The 23943-nt window shown below is 45.1% G+C and overlaps 1 protein-coding gene across 7 annotated transcripts in view; it reads right to left on the bottom strand.

The window, feature by feature from the left end:
- Positions 1 to 23943, bottom strand: part of RBBP8 (RB binding protein 8, endonuclease) — a 379857-nt gene that overhangs the window by 141641 nt on the left and 214273 nt on the right. For all 7 annotated transcript variants that reach the window (XR_003854777.1, XM_029591118.1, XM_029591123.1 and 4 more), the window contains one exon: positions 4726 to 5575. Coding sequence is in view for 6 of the 7 variants with exons in the window: in XM_029591118.1 (XP_029446978.1) it covers positions 4726 to 5575 (850 nt within the window). In the remaining variant the exon portion in view is untranslated. The remainder of the gene's footprint in view (positions 1 to 4725; positions 5576 to 23943) is intronic.

Below are 23943 nucleotides of genomic sequence, written 5' to 3'. Positions count from 1 at the left end.
CGGCAACTGATAAGCAGGCACGTGTCACCACGGCACAGCAGGCAGCAATCTGTAGTGACATAGCTGCTACATCAAATGACTGTTTGAGGATGGATTACTGACGTCTGTCCTGGGCATCCTTGATTGCTGCTCCTCCCTCGACTGGAATGGTAGTGTGCTTTGTGACAGCACAGACCAAGGCGTCCACTTTGGGGAACACCAGGAGTTCTTTGGCTGAGGGTTCCAGTGGATATAGGGCTTCTAGGGCCCGTCCTCCTTTGAAACTGGCCTCCGGAATGTTCCATTCCAAGTAGATCAGTTGTTGTACGGCTTGCAGCAATGGGAAATGGCGTGACCAACCAGCAGAGGGTTCGTCTTTGGCTCCGCTGTGGTGCTTGTGCCTGGGATGGCCAGCTCCTTTAGGCTCAGACACGAGGTCTGGTAACTCGTCTCTGAAGAAGAAATGCATCATGGCTCGGTATGGTTCCATTCCTGGAGGGATTTCTCCTTCCTCCAGGGAGTCTGGTTCTTCCTCCGATGTGACCGTGTCCCCTAAGGGGAAGCTTTTGTCTGGAGGGGGCACGTCTCGGGGAGGCCGAGAGGGGCCTGGAAGGTTTTGGTCTTCTGGTGGAGGCTGTGGTTGTGTCACCGGTGGCACCGATTGTGCCTGGACAAAGGTTTGCAGCCCTTTGAAGAATTCTACCCAGGAAAAGGTTCCTGGGTCTATGATGAACCCAGCAGCGTTCCCTGAGGGGCCCAGCTGAGTAGGGGCCGAGCTGGGGATAAAGAGGTCCGGGGTATTGTCGTTGGTGGAGCTGGATTCCTCTACTGGCCGGGGGTGGGGGGGGGGGGCCTTGTCCTGGTTCCCCTAGGGCAGTGGTTCTCAACCCTGTCCTGGGGACCCCCCCAGCCAGTCGGGTTTTCAGGATATCCACAATGAATATGCATGAGAGAAAATTTGCATGTTATGGAGGCAGTGTATGCAAATTTTCTCTCATGCATATTCATTGTGGGTATCCTGAAAACCCGACTGGCTGGGGGGGTCCCCAGGACAGGGTTGAGAACCACTGCCCTAGGGCCTCTTCACACTGCAGGCACAGGGCAGACGCCACTTCGTGTTGTGCAGCTCTCAGGTGGCAGGCTGGGCAGAGGGCTTGTCCCTTGGCTTTCTTGGCTGGTGGTGCCATGATTTGAGCGTGTGGAGTCATTCAACAATCATCTGTGTGCCTACATTCGCGCAGCGGGAGGCTTAGATGTGCGCTCCGGGTACGAAGATGTGCGTGCAGGACGCTATGTACGTCTAGGAAGAGATGCACGCGCCACTGTGCGCCCAAAATTTGTGCTCCCGGCGGCGTTGAGCGTGCCGCTGTGTGCCCAGCACCTTTGCGCGTGTCGCTGTGTGCAAAAGTTGTTTATGCGCTCAGTTCGCCGCTATGAGCCTGGCTCAGTTGTGCAGACAATATAGCATTCAAGGGGGGGAGATGGCGCCCCCCCCCCCCCGGAGGGTCTCCACGAGGGAGGACCCTCGTACCGAATCGGGGTCTAGCCCGGATGGACAGACACCGGAAGGCGATCTGTGCAGCTATCCAAGCCTCGGAGACCGGAGAATTTAAGAAAAGTTTTCTACCTTACCTTGTCTCTGTGCTTCCCGGTCTCATGCCGGGTGGTCTCCGGCTGCGGGGGGATAGGGAAATACCTTCACCTTCGCGCTCCGTATTGCACCTGCTGCCTCTCAGTCACTCCCGTTCCTGGGGGCTAAGTCCACACTGGGAACCGGCTACCGGACCGAGGCTTACCTCTGGGGGATCTCGGAAATCACCTCAGGAATTCTCGACTGGGGGAGGGACCCTTAGGTATCATCGCAGGAGAGCGGGACTCGTCGTGTAGAGGGTAAGATTTTGGAATTTTCTTTCTTCGGTTTGGATTTTCTAATGCTGTGCAAGCGTGTGTAGAGTCCCAAACTGCTAAGGAGAAGGAGAAATACTGAAGAGCAGAGCTTCCTGCAGGGGTATATGTAGTGCTGACGTCAGATTGAAATCTGACTCCGTCTCCAACTGCTATCAGGAGCACCCTATACCCATTGGTCCTGAGTCCATCTGGTACACGCTAGGAAATAATAAAATGGCTCTGTTCAAAATTTGCATACCCCTGAATGTTTGGGCTGATAATATACACTCAGGTTGACACACACGGATTGAGATGGCAAGGAGGCTAGGTATCTACACATTTGCCTTGGTTTGACTGTAATTAGTGTCTGTGTATAAACAGTCAATGAATTTCTTAGCTCTTGAGAAACCCTTCTGCATTTCCTCCAGGGCTGCACTGACTTTAGTGCTACTGAAGCATGGGGAAAGCAAAAGAACTGTCAAAGGATCTGCGAGCAAAAGTAGTTCATCTTTGTAACTCAGGAAAAGCATATAAAAAGATAACCAAAGATTTGAAAATAACAATCAGTACTGCTCAAACTGATCAAGTGGTAGAAAATTATGGGTTCTGTTAATATCAAGCCAGACGAAGAAAGATTTCAGACAACTGCCAGAAATCTTTGTTGGGATGCAAGGAAAAACCAACAAGCAACTTCTTACTGAATACAGGCTTCTCTGAAACAAAGTGGTATAGATGTTTCATGCACAATAAGGAGATACATGAACAAAAATGGGCTGCATGGCAGAGCTGCCAGAAGAAAAGCCATTGCTGCACCAATACCACAAAATAGCCTGCTTATAATGCCAAACAGCAGTAGAGAAGCTTGAAAACTTCTGGAACAAAATAATTTGGAGTGATGAAACCAAAACTGAACTTTATGGTCACAACCATAAATGTTATGAAGAGAAGCATGCCATCCCTACCACGAAATCATGGAGGTAGATCTCTGCTGTTTTGGGTATGTGAAAACTACAGCAGTACATGGAATTTAGTCAAATTTAATGGCAGGATGAATGCAGCATCTTATCAGAAAATATTGGAAGAGAATTTGCATTCATCAGCCAAGAAGCTGCGCATGGGGTGCACTTGAACTTTCCAACATGAGAATGATCTGAAACATAATGATCAGACCCTTCAGTGGATGCAGCAGAAGAAATTGAAGGTTCTGGAGTGCCCATCACAGTCTCCTGACATCAATACAATTGAGTCACTTTGGGGAGAACTCAGATATGCAGTTCATGCTAGACAACCAAAGAATTTACAGGATTTAGAGGCTTTTTGCCAAGAGGAATGGGCAGCTTTACCATATGAGAAAATAAAGGGCCTCATGCACAACCATCACAAAAGACTGCAAACCATCATTGATGAAACAGGGGGCAGTAAACCATATTAAGAACTAAAGGTACAAAAACTTTTGAACAGGACCATTTTATTATTTCCCTTATTGCTATGGTTTGTTTAATGATTGCACTATTCTGAAATGTATAAAAGTTTAATTTGAAACATTAAAAAAAAAAAAAGACGTGTTTTGTCCGATCACGCCTGTTTTCTTAAAAAAAACAAAAAAAAAAAAACTACACATCTTACAAATTCTGCCAGGAGTATGTAAAACTTATGAGCACAACTATGTTAAGTGATGATAGATTTCATTTTTCAGAAACTCTCAGATTGCAAATACCATTTTGAAAGTTTCAAGCTGTTGTCCTTTGAAATTAAAAGAAAGTCTTCTACATGGTATGTTTCTACAACTGAATTCAAAGCTCAAGTACAGAATATGCGGAGGCTTCTTCACAGAGGTTAATCCTCCAAAGTAATTAAGCGAGCATATATTTGAGCAAGATGGGTCCATTGTGATCTATTGATTTTGCCTGAAAATAAATCCCTTGAATTGTACATAGTGTCCATTCGGTGTTCTGCAAATATACTGTTTGAAGTAAAATACTGTAAAAAGTGAACAAATATCCTGTCACCATATCATCACCTCGTGATGCTGTGTTTGAACACTTTTGCTCCAATATCTTGATGTAAGGTGTTATACCTCCTTCATCCCTCCCAAAGCAGCCTCCCCGGCAAAACACGGCCCAAGTCGGGAGCAGTTCCTTTGTTAAAAACCTTATTTTGGAGTTTTTGAATAAAACAGCATCTGATGACGTTAATATTTGCTATTTATCATGAACAACATTTAAAAATTCATCCTGGTTACGCATTTATTTTACTGCTCTTTCTGCATGTGTGACCTGTGAATACTCTACACCATTAGTTTAAATGAAGTGACATATAATCTGCTGTAAGGCCCTAGGATCTAAGCTCTGCATTAACTTTACACTGGTATGGTAATATGTTTTGCTCCTAAGATACCTTATTTATAATAAAGATTTTTCACTTGCTGACTTGTTGGTATTAAGTGCTTATTTTAGCAGTGGGGAACGCCCACAACATTTTTTGGTGCCCCTTGTGAAGAAGCTGCGGAGGGAGGGGTGGGGTGTCTACCTGGTGTTCCCTGACTGGGTACCAAATTTTTCCTTTCCCTTAGCACAAGGATTCTTTGTTCTCCCCCTATCCAAACTTTAGAAAATGCCTACAGCACATGCAATTGAAAAACAAAAATTCATGCTGTACAGGCAATAATGACTGGTCTTGAGTAAATAATTATACTTAGTGCAGCAACTATCATACTCAGAGATTAGGGTGAATGCCCTAGCAATTATGACAACTGGCAGCACTTTATGATACCTTACAAAAATAGTTAACTACCATTTTTATAGTCAATCTTTTTTTGATACTTCAGTGCATACAGGACAATACAGCAGGGTAATGTACCTTCATGTCTTCAAAAAGATCTGTATCCAGAGTATTCTCTGACTGCAGAGGGCTTTTGAAGACTGGATTGTCTTCTTGCTTCTGGGGGTTTTCATCTGAAGATGTGATTTTCTCACTAGATAAAACATCCTGTGCATAGCCATCCTCCTTGGAATCTCCATTTAATAAGCAGCTCCTATTGTATGTCTTCTGAATGAGTGACACACCCTTGGGAATATGCTTCAAAGTATCATGCAAAGCCATTTGCCTGAATCTGATCTTGTAGATTTCGCTCTCTTCACAGGGAGTGCCAGAAAAACGATCAGAAAGGTCCAGAGGTTTATCAATTAAACTGTCTCCATTGTCAACTGAGTGGATATCCTCTTGGACAAGGAAACCATTTTCTTTGTTGAAACATGTCTTTTCATAGTGGACCTCTGGATCATGTTCTACTTTCTTCCTCTTTCCACATTTGCTCCCCAATTGTTTAAGAGGCACAAGGAGGAAATCATCCTTATTAATCAGGTCACCTACATTTAAGCTGGCACTGATTATACTATTGATGGATTCACTTGTACTCCTTTTTAAGACTATTTTCTTGCTGGCTGAGGACTGGCTGATAGGTTTTATTTCAGTCTCAAGTTTCAGAGGTGCTACAAGAGCAACATCATCTGATTTTGATCGGGTTTTAAGAGGTCTGGAATCTGAAGGATTGCGGTGATGGAAGGTTTTGAAGTTCAGGTCAGGTCCTAAAAGGGAAGGGGATGAGTTGCCCATGGCATTCTTTGTGTGAGTAGGTGCTCCAAACACAGGAGAGGCTTGCTGAGAGGACCATTCTGTGTCTCGAGAATTCTGAGAATCTTCTGAAAATCTAGCCAAGAAAATTTTATAATTACTATTTCAAGAAAACAGTACAACTAACTGAACATTTTATAGTTTTGATAGATAAACTTCCAGGGAAACATCAACATGCCATACAGGCAGATGAATCAATATGAGAGACTGTACCAATTATTGTATTATAGTTGATAAAAACTAAACTATAAGGAAAGTCAATAATTCAATCAGTGAAAAGCTTCAACAAGCAACTGAGATCCCATATTTAGCAGAAAAATAAAGTTGCTTACCTGTAATGTGTTATAGTTCATTAGCCACACAAATAGGTTATATGACTACGCATGGCACTGAGCAAAACAAACCTTCTATACATGCTTAGAAAAAAAAGAGTATACGCTTTACTAGAAAGCTCTGAGAATTCTCATGCTGCAGCAGCACCATAGCTGCTTTCAGTTTCTGTTTAGCCAAATTAAAAGTGGAAAGAGAAACTCCCAAACATAAAGTAGAATGATTCTTGTGACTGGTTAACTGCTGCTGGTCTTTAGACAACACCTGTTACATGTAAGCAGCTTCAATTCTCTGAAGACCAGCACTTCACCTGTAACACAACTGGGATTCCCTAATTAAGGGATGTCTTCAACAACAACAAAAATGGGGGGGGATAGGTGGAGGATTACAACAACAATCACCAATGGGTAAAAAAAATATGATTTTTTTGGGAAGATCCCCTTACTTCCTTTTTTTTTTAAACAGGGACAACAGGGAAAACAACATGAAACTATAAAATGGGACCTTGGAAGGATGGAGTTGTGTTTTAATCCTCAAAAATTTGTTTCAATGTAACGCCACAGCGGCGATTGTTCAGTTTTAATGGAAACCGATATGATTTGATATCTTCTTTCAAGAATGTTGGTATACAAAAAAATCTAAATAAATAAATAAATAAATAAAAAGGCTATGATGTGGATATTCAGTCCAAGCCTAGCATCCCAATGGGAGGCAGTCTCCAGACAATATCATGTGATGTGAATATGTGGTCTGAACTCCATGCTGCAGTCTTGAAAATCTGCTCAAAGTTGTAGACTTTAGACTGGCAACCAACATCACCATGACCATAACATGGTGGGCCTTGATGTGCTCCTCTAAAATCAATCTGCTACCAGTACTAGTCTAATACTGCAGCTGCTTGCTGATTTTGATTCCGTCTAGCTGACTGCTCCCAGACAGATGTATGTCATTTTATTCTACATCTTCCAGAATTACAAAAGAAAAAAATGATCCTTTCCTAACCAAGTCCTTATCTCTTAAGGCAGCAGAGACAGCATAGATGGCTAGTTCAGCACAACTTCTTCTCCCAGTACTCCTAAATGTTGACAATTTTGTTGAGGTCTTTCTCCTGTTCTCCCTTGCACTCCTTTCTTATTCTATTTTAATGGCACATTTACTACCTTTCATGATTGGCTATATTCTATTATTCCTATTCTTTCTACTGGTGTGTATGACACATTATAGCATTGTATTTCAATGTTGATTAGACATGGCTCAGACAGCCTTACTGAGACGGATAAGCAGTTTTATTAAATTGTATTATGGTGGAGATCACGTGAGCCAGCAGGGGAGGCGGATGTGGGTGCCCTAGCTCAGGGTCTCATCCTGACATCCAGCCCCATCCTCCGCACATTATAGCCAAATTTATAATTTGATTAATCACAGCGTTATTGCCGCATCATCAGGATCCCCGACAAATTTGCCATGGCGACGCACATGATCCGGAAAGACAAGGAGAAGGAGCGTGACAAAACCCGAGGCCAAGATCCACCATCTTCTCCCAGTGCTTTGCCGGCGGGGATGGCTTCTGCTGGCCCAGACCTGGAACACATCAAAACAGCGGTGGCCGCAGCGATTGGCCCGGAATTAAAAGCAATTGCCGAACAGCTAGCTGAACTAACGCAGACCCTCAGTGGTTCGTTGAAGTGGAAACCCGGGTGTCGGAGGTGCAGGACGACCTCGTGGCAGCGCGGCGGGACATTGTGACTCTCCAGGCCTCGATGGCGCAACAGGTACGGCGTGTCGAAGACCTGGAGAACCGGTCCCTCCGCTCAAATATCCGTTTAATCGGCTTACCGGAGACTATTCGCGACCCGGATCTACCGGCACTGCCAGAACAGTTGAATTTCCCGAATACCAACGGGCCTCTGCGGGTGGAAAGATCCCACCAATTAGGCCCGAAACAGACTGAAGCAACCCGACCTAGGCCCGTCATTGCTAAGCTACTTAACTATGCACATAAAATAGATATTCTCAGAGCGCTCCAGGGAGGTCGCTCATTAAATTATGACAGGCAGAAGGCCTTGCTTTTTCAAGACTTTTCGGCGGGAGTTTCTGCACAACGGCGTGCACTGTTCTCATTCAATAAATCTGGGCCTCCGTGCAACACTCATTTATCCAGCCTGATTGCGAGTGGCAACCCCTGAGGGGTGAAATGGCTGGACACTCCGGAGGCCACTCAAGCCTTTGTTGCGGAATATAAAACCCGGGATCTGGTACCTCTAAGTAATTATCTGATACCTAACATTGGTCGGGAGGAGGACCATATGTTGGATTCAGTCCCGTTTTGTTTGATGGTTACATGGCCTTAAGAGATTTCCGCCAGTACCTTATCAGTAGAGGTGCTTGCTAGTGCCTCACACTTGGGAGACCATAGGAGCTTTAAGCCGCTCACCTCCGGCACTTCGACTAGACTCTTCCTGGGGTCTGTATTTTCTTTTTTTTTTTTTGACTGATATGGGACAGCGGTTTGGAGGATACCCTTGCATGCGAGTGATCCTGGTTCCAGCTGCCTGCCTGCATCGGACAGCCACATCTTACAAGCAGAGGCAAGACATGTGCTATAATTCGCTCTCCTAGTCCCTCGGATTTGGAGCAGTAGGACCGGGTGGTTTGTTCCGTCCCGACTATAATGCCTGCTACGTTGCCCACTCTGCTGAGCCAAGGAGTGCGGCGGATATATGTTGGATGGGATAACGACAGCCTTGGGGATGAGTATGGATGTTATTATATACCCTAGACTTCATCTTTCATGCTTATCCCCTCTCTTTGGGCTGGAGTCCTCAGTAAACGAGATAAACTGTAACTCCTTTGTTTGATAATTTCGCGGCTCAGTGTTGGGGCTCATGTTCCTCGGAGCTGCTCATACATTGCTTTTTTTCCCCCTCGGTCTAACTTTTTTTTTTTTTTTTTATCAGTGGCTCTCGCGGACCTCTTGAGACTCCACGAACAGCTATTATTATATAGTGGAAGTGAGTTGTTGCCAGCTTGGGAAATTAATAGAGCTGTGGGGGATGTCATGCAAGGAATGATTTTCTTTGCTGTTGTATTATGATAAGATTCCTCTTAGCCGATATATAAAGGCACTAAAGGACACCATTTTTATATATGGTATTCCTATTATACATTGCAGATTGTTTCTGTATTCACGTTTTTTTTCTGTTTTCTTAACACCACATCGGAGGGTTGGGGCTGGATGGGGGAATGGGTGGGAGGGGACGGTTACGCCTACTCTCTGCTTAGGTGGTGGCATCGTGATCTCCTCTTATTTTCAGATTAAGGTGGGGAAATGGGGGAAGTTATGGGGGGTACTTTGCAAATGGGAAGGGGGGGTAATGGGGTCCCTAATATGTTGATGATTATGTTTTTCACTCACTCCGTGATGATTCAGTTCTGTCCTTTATGTCTCAGACTTACTCGATTCAGAGTCTGGACTCCGGCTGGGAGAGTTCAGGCTTGAATACTGGTGAAAGATCAGCTTCGCATGCTTTGGTCTTACAGATGCCTCTAGTAATAACACACGCATAGTTTCTTGGAATGTATGTGGAATTCATTCACCTATAAAACGAACAAAGATTCTAACATTTAAAACGGAAAGGTGCAGTTGTAGGCTTTTTACAAGAAACGCACCTCTCTGATTTGGAACATGCTAAATTATGCAAATATTGGGTAGGAAGTCTCTCTTATGCATCAGCAACAATGCGCTCTGCAGGAGTGGTGATTTTGTTTCATAAAGACCTGCTGATTCAAGTTCGCACGGAAATTAAGGATCCGGATGGCCGCTTTATTATTGTAATTACTGAGTTGTATCATCAGATAGTGGTCTTTTGCAATCTCTATGCCCCAAACACTTTCAATTTTCAGTACTACCAGGTTCTATACCAACATTTACTTCCACATTTAACAGATACAATTATAATAGGTGACGACTTTAATACTATTCGAAACCCTCAGGTTGATGCTTCACAGATGAGACGTCGGGAACCTGGGATGGGTAAGGGACCCACTTTTTTGGAGAACACATTACACCTAGTTGACGCCTGGCGCACTCTTCACCCAGGGGAAAAGGAGTTTACTCATCTTTCATGGGCCCATGCTACATACTCCCCGCCTTGACTACTTCCTCATTAGTGGACATGCTTTCCATACGGTGAGTGAGGCTGGCATTGAAAATATTGTGATCTCTGATCATGCCCGTGTGGCTTTATTTGCAACTCACACTCCCTACCACAGGGGATAGGGTGTGGCGGTTTCTCTACTATTTAGCGGAAGACCAGGCGTTTCAGAAATATTTGTTAGAACGGTGGTCGGACTACGAAGCTTTAAATAAGGAACATAAAGATAATCCCATCCTATATTGGTATACTGCGAAGAATGGTGTTAAAGGGAGAAATCATCTCTTACGTAGCGCATCATCGTAAAGTCTTGAATAAACAAGTCCTCCAACTTACTGATCAATTACGGAAAGCGAAAATACACCTTCTTCAACACAATACTGGCCCATTGCGGGATTAGCACTCCCTACAATGTACACTCAACATGGTACTCCACAAACGAGCAAAAAAAAGTATGCTTTATTACCAATTTAAATTACATCAGTATAGCAATAAAGCAGGGAAGCTGATGTCTCAACTGATCCGATCCTCTCGTGGGGCCCGTTATGTGAATGGCTTATGGAATGCGACTGGTCATGTAGAGACTCACACAAAGACTATATTGAGACTCTTTTGGGAGTATTATATGGGGCTTTACAGGGCGGAGAGCTGGTCGGAGGAACACTGCGCCCGTTTTTGTAATTCCTTAGCCATACCCTGTCTCACGCCAGAACAGCAGGCTCTCAACACCCCCCATCATCTAAGCCTCCGAAATTAAACTAACCATTTCTCATTCCAAAAGATTGAAAGCCCCAGGCCCGGATGGCTTCTCAGCGGAATTTTATCACTGTTTGTTGGATAAAGTGGCCGAATCGCTGGAGGCTTTATTCTCGGATCTTATTAAGACAGGCAGCTTCCTGCCAAAGATGAATCATGCACATATTTCTCTTATCCCAAAGCAAGGGAAGGACTCTCAGACGCCGGACTTGTACCGGCCGATCTCCTTGCTGAACTATGATCACAAGCTATTGGCCAAAATTTTGGCTGATTGCCTGGCGCTGTTTCTGCCGTCATTGGTGGGTCAGCACCAAGTAGGTTTCGTGCATAAATGATATGTTCTTTCCAATATCAGGTGGGTGCTCGCGGCAATGGAAATGTGTCGGTGTACTCAAACCCACTATCTTACTATAAGTTTTGATGCAGAAAAAGCATTTGATAGGGTGGAACGGCCGTATTTATTTTATATCTTACGAACTATGGGGTTTGGCGGGTTCTTCTATGAAGCAGTTCACTTGCTTTACACAGATCCTCAGGCCACAATTATTGTAAATGGGCAACAGTCTGATCCCTTTTCAATTTCGCAGAGTACACGTCAGGGATGTACCTTATCTCCTTTACTTTTTCTTTTACAATTGGAACACCTGCTTTTGGCAATACAGAAGGAACCTAAAATTTGGGGAATTCGTTTTCAAGATATGATATTTAAAGGTGCTGCTTTCGCGGATGACTTATTAGTCTTTATCATGAATCCCTATTCGTCTCTTTTTCCCCTGTTGGAGCTAATAGACGGCTTTGGAGGATTTTCTGGATTTCGGCTGAATAGGAGTAAATCATCAGCACTGGCTTTCCCAGATGCTCTACGGGAGAGATGGCGAGATTCCTTCCCCATTGCAGTGGGCGGAAACTGCGATTAGTTACCTGGGGGTCAATTTATCGGAGGATCCTGCGCAGGTGTATCAATTGAATGTACCCCATCTTTTACAACAAACACGGGATATGCTTCACAGATGGCGACCCCTCCCACTGACTCTGAGCGGGTAGGGTACACATGTAAAATGGTAGTGCTCCCGAAGTGGCTCTACCTCATTCAAAATCTACCCCTTCAGCTTAAGAGTAAGGATTTGCTGTTGATGGATCGTTTCATGCACCAATTATTTTGGAAGGGAGGGAAAGCGCGCTTGCCATTAGACTGGTTACAGGAGCGTTGGGGTGCGGGTGGTCTGGGAGTGCCCAATTTGATGCTGTATAATCTGGCCAGTAGTATGAGCATAATTAGAGAATGGATATTGGGCACGGCTACATACACCAATTTAGAAGCCGACTGGGCCCTCTCTGCCCCAATCACACTCACTTATGCCCTTCAGGCAGAACCGACCAAGCTCCCGGTTTTTTTTCGCTCAATCCACTAATATTCGCCCTATACGACAGGCCTGGATTACTCTTACTAAGAGATTGCAAATCCCCCGAGTGTGTGCTTACATATTGCTAGTGGTCTGCAATCCTGAGTTCTCCCCAGGATCTCAGCAACTGGTTTTTCGGACGTGGCAGATTTTGGGCATCACTCATTTGGGGATTCTGTTAACTCAAGGCGGCAATCTGCTTCCCTTTGCAGAATTTCGTGAGTCCTATGGACTGGGCAGTGCCTCCACTTTCCCTTACCTTCAAATTGCTCACTATGTGAAATCCATACCACAGGCCTTTTTGCAATGTCGTACATTCCAGAAACTAGAGGAGGCTTTGCTCTTGTCGGGCAACAAGGTGCCTTCCTTGTCCTTTTATTATAAACACTTATGAGCAGAGAGGCGTTTGGAGATTTTGCTACACTGGTTGATCGTTGGACTGGAGATGGCAACTTTGTAGTGACTGCATCTATGATACATATATGTTTTGGGGGAGTGGCCAGGATCTCGTGTAATAGCTATTATCCAGAGCTGCAATATAAATTTCTGGGATGGGCCTATATCTCACCGCAGATGGCATTTCATCAACGTTTTGTCACCTCCGCCCTTTGTATATGATGCCCGGAGGTCTTGGGCACTTTGGCCCATGCTTTCTGGTCATGTCCGGGTATCAGGGGATTTTTGGGCTCAAATTGTGAAATATTTGGCCATTATTCTGAGGATTCCCATACCAATTGTTCCTTCCTGGTTACTGTTTGGATATCTACCCTCATTGCAGCTTCGGGATCCTGGTACCCGCCTTTTAGTTCAAAGGGCGTGTTTGGTTGGGAAACGAATCATATTAATGGAATGGCGAGAGGTGGATCCGCCCTCCTTTTGGGTTTGGAGAAATCTCTTATTCCCTAATGCATATGGAATCCCTTTCCTCTCAAGGATCCCCTCGGAAGCGGACACAGTTCCTTGCTGTGTGGGAACCCTATATCCAATCACTTCCACACAAAGCCCGGAGCAGAATACTGAATGCTTGAACTTTCATGTGCACGCGGCGAAGTCGGCCACAACCCGGATTACTCTATTGCCATGGAGGAGTGGACTTGTGCGTAATCATTAGGGACTCAGGGGTGGGATGCTAGAGGGTGGGGAGGGGAGGGACACTGGGAAACGTATCGCTTGTTTGTTCTTTTCTGTATTGGCTAGGAGGGGGTTGAAGGAACCACCGACTTCTAGATGTTTGTAGTTACTTTTGCAAATACCAATAAAAATTGTTTAACATATGTGATTTGTTCTTGTGCTATGTAAACATTTTTAGATATTGTGTCTGTAAATTGCCTTGAGTTGACAAAAGAAAAATTAAAAGTTGCCCTAATCATAAAGTTTAAATTTGTGGATTCTTACTGAGTTTCTATGCAACTTGACAAATTGCCTTGACACCTTTTTTTGTTTGGAAAAAACTACTCAACATATGGGGGCCGGATATTGCATGTTTATATGTGGCTTTTTGAAGATAAATGGATATACGCCGAATTGTTTGCTAAAGGATTTTGGGGCATCATATAGATATTTTTATGATCTAGCATGGTCCAAGGGGAGATTTAATTATTTTTTGAATACTTTAATCATGATGATAATTTGAAATTCTCAAGTCAGGTAAATGTACAGACCGGTTCATCTCTTGATATATCATTATTTCTATTTACCGTAAACTAATACATTTCTGTATTTTTATAGTTATCACCCTTGTTGTTGAAAGAGAATATCCCTATGGCAGAATATTTAAGATTGTGTTTATGTGGTTCTACAGCTGAGTATCAGATACAAGCTGAGGATTCATTTAGGAGATTTAAAGAAAGAGGCTATGCTGTTATAAAAGAGATTTTTAAAAAAAACCTTACATGTTGATCAGGATCTCTTGTTTAACACCACTCAATAAGAGATATGCAAGAAGAACAGACTGTCTTACTGTTTTCTAACAAATCACATTGCATTAGTACTATAAAAGGACATTGTATATACATATATATACACACACACATATATCCATACTTTTTTTTTTTACTTATTTAACACTTAGAGATCTCCAAACCATCTCTTTTTGCCTTTCACAGAACTTCTCATTTTTGTGACAGGTTGGTTAAAACTGTTTTACCTTCAGAATCAAGTGTTAACTTTCAGCTTTTGGATCTCCTTTAAATGATCATTTCAAATGCAAATGCTGCTCAGTTTATTCCTTGATTTACAATTGAAAGATTTTAAAACATCTCCCTTAGGCCTGGATTTATCAAAATACACTAAATATCGTATGCGATAGGAAAAGGGGTGTGTTTAATGGTAATAGGCAGTTTATCGCAATTTGCGCTAATACCTATGCGAAGAGCTATCTTTGCGCAAATTGCGATAAGTGCCAGTATTGTTGTATTTCTTACATACAACCACTTGGGGACCATGTTTAGTAGTTTTAAGCTCCTGGAGAGCCAGCCTAGCTATCAGGGTCCTCCTACCACCTGGGAGGGGGAGAGAGAGACTAGCCATGATGCCCTCACACTAGATAGGTATTTATATCTCTATGGGAGACCCACCTAGTCACTCGAGGACTTTATGGACTCTCTACCTGGGTAACATCAAGCTAGGTTGAGAGAACATTGCACAAATCTCATCTTTGGGTGAATTTCCTCACTCCGAAGGTCATCACATCTGCACAAGAGAGCACTGTTCTGTTCGTATGTCTCACTTTGAACGTCAAGTGGCCCCTAACCCCTACACTAATGCCTAAACCTCACCTCGAGTTACTAGGTGGGCCTCCCATAGAGATATAAATACCTATCTAGTGTGAGGGCATTATGGCTAGTCTCTCTCTCTCTCCCCCCTCCCCCCCCCCCCCCCCCCAGTGGTGGTAGGAGGGCTCTCCAGGAGCTTAAAACAACATGTGCGAAAATATCACAATGCACAGTAAAGCCCTATCGCATGGCTTTACGCAAATGAAAAAGGTGAAGTTAAAATTTGCGTTACAGCCGTGCGATACGGCTTCGCAAAACTGTGAGCCCAGCCCACTTGACCACAAATTCCGCCCCAATATCCTCCCCATTTTGTCATTTGCAACGCACGCGTTAATGGTGTTTTGCATGCATTAAGGTGTTTTTTTGCATGTGAAAACGCCATATAGCACTTTGATAAATGACCCCCTAAGAAAGAGAGCAGATCTTTTTCAATGTGTGCTTTTTTTTGTGTTATGTCGTTTGCCCTTGTCAGACAGTTTACGTAGGAAAGACATGGGCTGTACATATAATTACTGAACACAGTAATTGCTTATGCAACCAAAGAGTAGATGCTCCACTTGCTTCTCAATGGTTGAAATATGAGTGCAAAATAAATTAAAGTTCTTTATAACTGATGTGGTGAAGAAACCACAAAGGACAGGTTATCAAGATGTTTTACTTCCTAAAGCTGAACAGCAGTAAATTGTTTTATTAAATGTTGTTAACCCAGAAGGATTAAATATTAATATTGAATAGAATATCTTCCTGTACTTAAAGTGGTTAAGATGATTTATTATACTCTTAAAACATTGTATTTATAAATGGAAATAATGGGAAGGAACTACACAGACTACTTTCTGATTGGTTAGAATGTTTAGATGAGTATAGAGTGGTAAGCTGTATTCATTAACTGTTTTTAAATTTTAATTGAATTGTTAGAATATAAGAGTTGAATGATTTTATGCCCTATATAGATTTAAATTATTTTTTAACTGATTGGTTCTATGTAGCCATGTGGCATTTTCGCATTGTTTTAAAGAGTTTGGTTTGTTGTAATTTTGAAGTTGGAAGTTTGTGGATGAGAAACCTTTTAATGGCAATTTTTCAGATTATATTACAGGTAGGATTATCTGTTTTGTAAACTGTTCACTATGAATGTTTTTATTTTTAACTATTTAAAATTGCTTGTAACCCGCTTATCGCAACAAAAGTCATTCTAAGTGAGGAACATAATACATAAACAGATTAAAAACAAAAATACAATCAAAATAAATACAAGAACATAGAAAATAAACAACTCAAATCATAGTAAATGGTTTAAGGAGGGGTTATATTTGGTCATTTTTGAGTAAGATTTTTATTTGATTTTGATAACAGAATTTTATCTGATAAGCTTTTAAATATTTGATTGCATGCCTCAATGCCAAACATATTTGTTATTCTCGATAGAAAAGTAGAGATTTTTGCTTCTTTCATTTTTTCACTGTATTGATTTTCTTCAGAAAGTAACATCTATGAGTATTTTGGATTTAATTTAAATTGCTGAGCTTACAAATTTGTTTTTGTCCTCATAGAACAAAACATCTGTGTATATTTCAGAAATTAATATGAGCCTGTGGATTTGGAATCATCTTAATTTTGGCTCATATTTAGGGTTAAAGAGAAGGGAAATGAAAGAATGTAGATTCATCTAGTTCAGCAGTAAAGATTTCATATTTTAAAAAGGTATGGTCTATGGTTAAAGGTGGGATATGGATTTTTGGATTTAAATAAAGTTAGTTTAGTTACAGGTTTTTAATTGTGCATTTGTAGGTAAGCATTAGCTAAAAGTGTTTAAACTCTTATTGTATTATTGATCCGTGTTAAAATCCTTAATATTTATAAATTATTTCTTATATATTCTAATTATAAATTTTATTCAGGTTTTTCAGTTTTATTCCTTGGATTAAACTGAAACATTTATATATGCATATTTCATAGGTATTTCTATTTATTTTGACCAATATGTCTCCACTGGGGTCAACATCAATGATGTATATGCAATAATCAGTTTCAACGGCTTCTATAGTATTAGAAAAATACCTCTGATGAAGCTCCTATGAATCAAAACAGTCTATGTAGGAGCTGTTACATAGAACATGACAGAGGAAGCGCAGATGGTTACTTGTAACAGGTGTTCTCCTAGGACAGCAGGATGTTAGCCTCACATAAGAACATAAGAAATTGCCATGCTGGGTCAGACCAAGGGTCCATCAAGTCCAGCATCCTGTCTCCAACAGAGGCCAAAACCAGGCCACAAGAACCTGGCAATTACCCAAACACTAAGAAGTTCCCATGTTCCCTTTGTCAAATAAGATCAAAACCAGTTTAAGACAGTACCTCCCATACCCATCGAACGCAAAGAATTCAATAGAATATCATAATGGAGAGTGTCAAAAGCCACAGACAAGTCTAGCTGGACCAGAATGCCAGATCCACCTTGATCAAGACAGCCCAATAAGGTATCCATAACAGTTAGCAATAAATATTCAGTCAAGTAATTCTTAAAGAACTCAAACAGATATTCATCCAGCAGCTGCTGATCACATATATATTCATCAAGTTCCATCTAATGATGGGGGTGACATCATTAGATGGAGCCCAGCACAGGAAACTTTGACTGGCAGACTGAGCATGCCCAATCTGCTGCTATCCGCACATCCACGCGAGGTCCCCCTTCAATCTCATAACATAGCAAAAATACAAGCGAGAAAAACAACACAATAAACCGAAGGTGAACCCAACATTGTGGGGAGGTGGGAGGGGACTCCCGAGGACTAACATCCTGCTAGTCTAGGAGAACACATGTTACAGGTAAGCAACTGCACCTTCTCCTAGGACAAGCAGGATGGTAGTCCTCACAAGTGGGTGATTACAGAGCTCCAGACTGCCCCCTAAAAGCAGAGGGACCGACAGTAGCCGAACAAGGTGCCAACGGGCACAACACAACTGCGGCGTTGTGGGAAACAGGGACAGTCTGGCCCCACAGATAGCACAATGAGAACAGTTGGGGTCAGGACTGGAATAGATTGCAGAGGACAGACTGGCCAAAAGTGCTATCCTGGCGACTATCCCTGTCGAGACAGTAGTGAGCCGCGAATGTGTGGAGAGAACTCCAGGTTGCAGCCCTGCAGATTTTGGCGACACGAACCACATGCAGATGGGCCACTGACGCCATAGCCTGCACAGAGTGAGCCTTCACCCTGCCAGCTAGCTGGAGGCCTGCCTGCTCGTAGCAGAAGGCAATGCAAGCCGCTAGCCAGCTGGACAAGGTTCGCTTCCCCACTGCTGCTTCCAGCCTATTGGTATCAAAAGACACAAAGAGCCAGGTAGATTGTCAATGACTCGCTGTATAGAAAGCGAGTGCCCGCTTGCAGTCCAGGGTGTGAAGAGCATGTTCCCCTGGGTGAGAATGAGGCTGTGGGAAGAACATGGGAAGGATGATGATTGACTGGCTGATGTGGAAAGCAGTCACCACCTTCGGCAGAAATTTTGGATTGTGCGCAGCACCAAAATATCATGGAAGAATTTCGTTTAGGGAGCTTATGTAACCAGGACTTGGATCTCACTGACCCTGCGAACGGAAGTGATCGCCATCAGGAACATAACTTTCCAGGTGAGGAACTTCAGGTCCCAGGATTTGAGAGGCTCAAACAGATGCTGCATGAGCCTCGCCAGGACAATGTTGAGATCCCACGGGGTTGCCAGGGGGGCAAAGTGGGGGCTTCAGTTGAATCAGGCCCCGCATGAAACACCCGATCAGTGGCTGGACTGAAATAGGCACCCAAGCGACCCTCTAGTGCTAGGCGCTGAGGTTACTTGGACCGAGCTGGTTTGGAGGCCAGACTCGGGCAGGTGCCACAGATAATCTAGCAGGCGGGGGAGCAAGCAGAAGAAAGTGTCCAGTCTGTGGCCCCTGCACCAGGTGGAGAAATGCTTCCACTTCGAGCTGTAAGATCTCCGAGTGGTAGGTTTATGGGATTCAATCAAGACCCTGGAAATACCGTCCGAGAGCTGTAAGGGCTGGAGAATCATGCACTCAACATCCACGCTGTGAGGGCCAGGGCCCAGAGGTTCAGGTGGTGCAGGGTGCCCTGATTCTGTGATAAATGGTCAGGAGCCGTCCCCAGCGGAACCAGTGTGCTTATGGATAGGTCCTGGAGCAGAGAAAACCACATCTGCCTTGGCCAGGAGGGTGCCAACCAGGATCATGGTCCCCGTCCTCTTGTAGCTTCGGCAGAGTTTTCGAAGGAAGTGGAATGGGGGGGTAGGTACACGTTCACGAGACCTTGTTCCCACCAGTAAAGGGAGAACACGTCACAAGCCGGTTGGCTCTTTCCCGGAATCAGGGAGCAGAACATACTCAACTTGTGATTGAGGGGGGAGGCGAACAGGTTTGTGTTAGGCATGCCCCAGCGACGGAACAGGTCGGCTGCCATTGCTGCGTTCAGGGACCACTCGTGTGGCTGGAAGGTTCAGCCGAGGCGGTCCTCCGGCGTGTTTAGGTGGCCCATAGACACATTCCCTTGCAGAAGGCCCAATTCCAGACATATCACTTCCTGGCAGAGGGGGAAGGAGCCCGTGCTGCCCTGCTTGTTGATGTACCACATCGTCACTTGGTTGTCCGTTCTGATGAGGACGACCTTGGAAGACAGCCTGTCCTGGAAGGCCCAACAAGGCGTACCCGATTGCCTGCAATTCCAGGAAGTTTATCTGACAGCAGGACCCGGCCGCAGTCCAAAGGCCCTGGGTATGCAGGGTCATCTGGGGTGATGTGGGCTGGGAGTCCAGTCTCCAGATTGGTCAGGACCTCCCACCAGGTCAAGGAGAGATGGAGAGGGTCCATGACCATCACCGGCACCTCCAGATTCTAGGATGCCTCCTGCCACTGGAACCGCAAGGCCCACTGTGGGTTCCTCATGAGGAGGTGGGCCAAGAGGAGGTGGGCCAAGAGGCCATGTGACCCAGCAGGGGGAGCAGCAGGCAGGTTGGTACCTTCTGTCTGTTGCGAACGAGGGTAGCCAACGAGCAGAGGGCAATCGCTCGATCCCTGGGCAGAAAAGCTTTTACTTGTGCCGTATCCAACCTGGCGCCAATAAAGTCCAGCCGTGGAGATGAAGTGAGATGTGACTTGGGCAAGTTGATAACTAATCCCAAGGTCTGTAAGGTCTGAACTGTCAAGGCTAGAGCATTCATGGCTCCGGAGTGTGATTCGCTCCGGATCAGCCAATAGTCCAGGTACGGAAAGACGTAGACCGAGCGACGCCTGAGATAGGCAGCCACCACCGCCAAACATTTTGTGAAGACTTGTGGGGCTGAAGTCAGCCCAAAGGGCAGCACTTTGCACTGAAAATGTGCCATCTCCACCAGAAAGTGAAAGTACTTCCTGTGGTTAGGGACATTTGCAACACGGGCATAAGCCTCTTTTAAAATAGAGAGAGCAGAGCCAGTCTCCTCTTTGGAGGAGCAGGATCAGCATGCCCAGAGAGTCCATCTTGAACTTTTCTCTTATGAGAAAACAGTTTAACGCCTCGAGGTCGAGGATGGGACTTAAGCCGCCTTTCCTCTTCAGAATGAGGAAGTACTTTGAGTAGAAACCATGACCCCACAGCTCGCAGGTAACCGGTTCTACCGCGTCCGCTGCTAGAAGGGCGGAAAGCTCTGATTGAAGGGCGACTTGATGGCCGGGCGTACCCTACGATGGACATGGAAGAGCGATCTCTGGGAACCTGCTGAAGTTCAGGTGGTAGCCATGGCAGACAATGGAGAGGACACAACGTTCTGAAGTGATTGTCTCCCAGCGGTGGGCAAAGCAAAGAAGCCTGCTACCGACTGGGGGGGAGGGTTTTGACTGCCAGGGGAACCAGAATTTGGCTTGTGCTCTCTTGCTTGCCAGTCAAAGGCCGGCGGATGGGTCCTGTTGGGGGGCTGGTTGGGTCCTCGGAACTCGCTGCTGCAGGCTACGGCCTCTGGGGCTGGACAGAGGTGGGCGAGTATGGGCAGTGAGAGCGAAGTACTTCCTTGGCCAGTAGAAAGGCTTGTGAGAGCCCGGGCCTGGAGGACTTCCAGGTGGTGGAGGGGCTGAAGAGTATCATGTTGATCTTTCAGCTGCGCCATGACCTCTTTCATCTTATCCCCAAAAGGTTCTCTCCTGTACAGGGGAGGTTCGCAAGCCTGTCCTGAACCTCCGGTCAGAAATCGGAGACCTGGTGCCAAGCCAACTGTCTGGCGCCGACGCCTCCGGCGGCAAGGCGGGCTGCGGTTTCGAAGATGTCATAGGTAGACCTGACCTCATGTCTACCCACCTCAAGACCCAGCAAAGCAATGGCTGCAAGGGACTCCTGCTGTTGCTGGGGAATGCCCTCCGCAAACTCGTGGACCTGTTTCCATAGGATGCAGTCGTAATGGGCCATATATAGCTGGTAGGCCGCAATGCGGGCCACCAGCATAGCCCCCTGGAACATTTTTCTCCCTATGCTGTCGAGCTCCCTGTGTTCTCACCCTGGAGGGGCAGAAGCATGTGTCCGGGAGGACCTGGCCTTTTTAAGCGCGGACTCCACCACCGCAGACAGGTGGGGTAAGTTCCACCGCTCAAAGCCCATGGCCTGTTGAACCAGATGAGTCGCATCAGCTTTCCTGTTTACTGGGGCAACAGACCACATATGGAGGAAGAGCTCTTTAAAGATGTCGTGGACCGGCCCACCACAATCTCTTTTGGAGCGCTGATGAACTGGAGGACCTCCAGCATCTTGTGATGTGTACCCTCCTCCGACAGGAGCTGGAAGGGGATGGCTTCTGTCATGGCTCTTACAAAGCTGGTGAATGACAGGTCCTTGGGCAGAGATAGACGCCGCTCCTCTGGAGGGGAAGGCTCCAAGAGGGTGTCATCAGAGAACTCGGAAGATGCATCCGAGGAGTCAAAGGAACCCTCCTCCTCACTAGGGCCCTGATGCCGAGGGTGGGGACCGGGAGTGGCAGTAGGCCTGGGCCCCACAGGCATAAGGGCAATGGGGGCACCACTGGCATCAGTAGACCCCTGGGCATTGAGGGGGGCATCGACCATGGTACGCCAGGGAGAGCCGGCAGCGGCTTGGGGAACTGTGGGCATGGGGGCCTGGTTCCCGAAGCTTCATCCTTCTCGGAGGACCCGGGATCGCTCAGGTGGAGGGCATCGATAGCCGAGGAGGCATCTGAGGCCTCTCTGGCACCAGTTACGTCTGGGGGGGAGGGGGGGGGGCGGGGTGCCAAGAAGGAAGTTGATGCTCCAGCAGGGGCACAAGCAGCGAAGGCAGAGGCTCAGGCACTGGTATGGGGGCCGGTGGCGCTGGCAGCTCGACGCACTGAAGCACTTTGAACACTGCCGATTGCATCCTGCGGTCCAACTCCTCTTGAAAGTCCTGGGTAGTAAGGACTGATGGAGGGGGATGAGGTGTTTCCGGCACACCCTTGAAGGAATCTTGAGGAGGCACAGCACCTAGCACCTACCCCCTTTCATACTCACCCAATGATTCCTGTTTAGCATTACTAGAAAGTTTATTATATGGATCAAAGGGATTTTGCTGATATTGTTACACTACTTGAAGAATGGTGGATAGGCACTACTATTAGTTTTAATGGAAATTATTGAACTTGAACATTTGGTATGTTTTCATTCTTCAGTCATACATGTGTGTTATTTTTCTCTCTGAGGCAGTTAGATTGTGTGGACTGAATTTCATGTATTGGTATGTTTACTTTATTGTTTTAGAAAGTTTGTATAGGATGAACTTTTGATTTATTAAATTTTGTATAAGATTGATTTTTTAAACTTTTATTTGGTAAATTAAATGGTAATTTTGTAGTTTACTATTCTTTATTAATTGTTAGAGTTTCATTAGCAACTAACATTATTTGTGTGTTCAAAGTTTTAAGCCCTTTTTTTCCTCAGTGTTTCTTCCTTGCTGATTTCAAGATTTTCTTGCAGTGTTTAAAATCTCAGAGTTGTGGGCTGGCACACTGACAGAGGATCTCCAGTGTGATTCTTAGACCAGGCCTTCTGCACCCCAGAGGTCAGCCAGGGCTGTTGTGAAGGGGAAGATCACAATCTGATCAATTTCTTGAGGGATAGTTCTTACAAGATTGAAAACTAAATCTTATTTTATTTTAAAAAAAAAGCATTTTCTATCCCACTCTGTTTACCATTCTAGGTGGGTATCAGAAAATCATAAAACAGCTAGATCATATTCATAATAAACACTCACATTAATGTCAAACAATTTGCTACTCCTAGATGAATCATTGCCCTTAACCATTCTTTGCATGTAACAAAAATCCACATATCTTCTCCTCTCCTTTCCTGGGTGGTTACCTTTGAAGAGAATAGTTTAAGAGAAATGGTTGCTCAAATAAAGGAACAGTATGTGATGGTCCAGTCCCTCTCCACAGGACAGGATAGACTATCTTCTGCAAGGTACACTTGCAACACATTTTAAAGAACATATTTCTAGAGACTACCCTTCCGGCAATTTCAATAATACTGGATGCTGCCTCTGCCAAGATGTCCCAAGAGTATTGGCTCATGTCCAGATGGTACACAGCGATGCGGTCAATACGCATGGTGCCTTGAAACATCTTTCTCCCAAGAGTGTCCACTTTGTGTTCCTTTCCCTGGGGTGCCGAGAAGTGGGTCAGACAGCGTTTGGCCCTCTTGAGGGCAGATTCGACCACCACCGATTGGTAGAGCAGCTGACGCTTACCGAATCAGATAGCCTTTTGGATGAGATAAACACCATCCGTTTCCTTATACATGGGAGGCACTGTGAGGGGGTGTTCCCAAATCCTCAGCAGCAACTCCGTAAGGATCTCATGTACTGGGACCGCCACGATCTCCTTAGGAGGCTCCCCTACTAGAAATCCCCTTCCACACACCTGCTACTCTCATCTCCATAACCACCATCCTATCTCCCCCCCCCCCCCCCCCCCCAATATTCTAACACCCACATCCAGCAACCCAAGAATACACTTGCAACC

Source organism: Rhinatrema bivittatum, chromosome 2 (assembly GCF_901001135.1).
Source record: "Rhinatrema bivittatum chromosome 2, aRhiBiv1.1, whole genome shotgun sequence".
NCBI classification, from domain to species: domain Eukaryota; kingdom Metazoa; phylum Chordata; class Amphibia; order Gymnophiona; family Rhinatrematidae; genus Rhinatrema; species Rhinatrema bivittatum.
The sequence above is the reverse complement of the archived record's forward strand: the minus strand, read 5'-3'. Positions and strand labels throughout refer to the sequence as shown.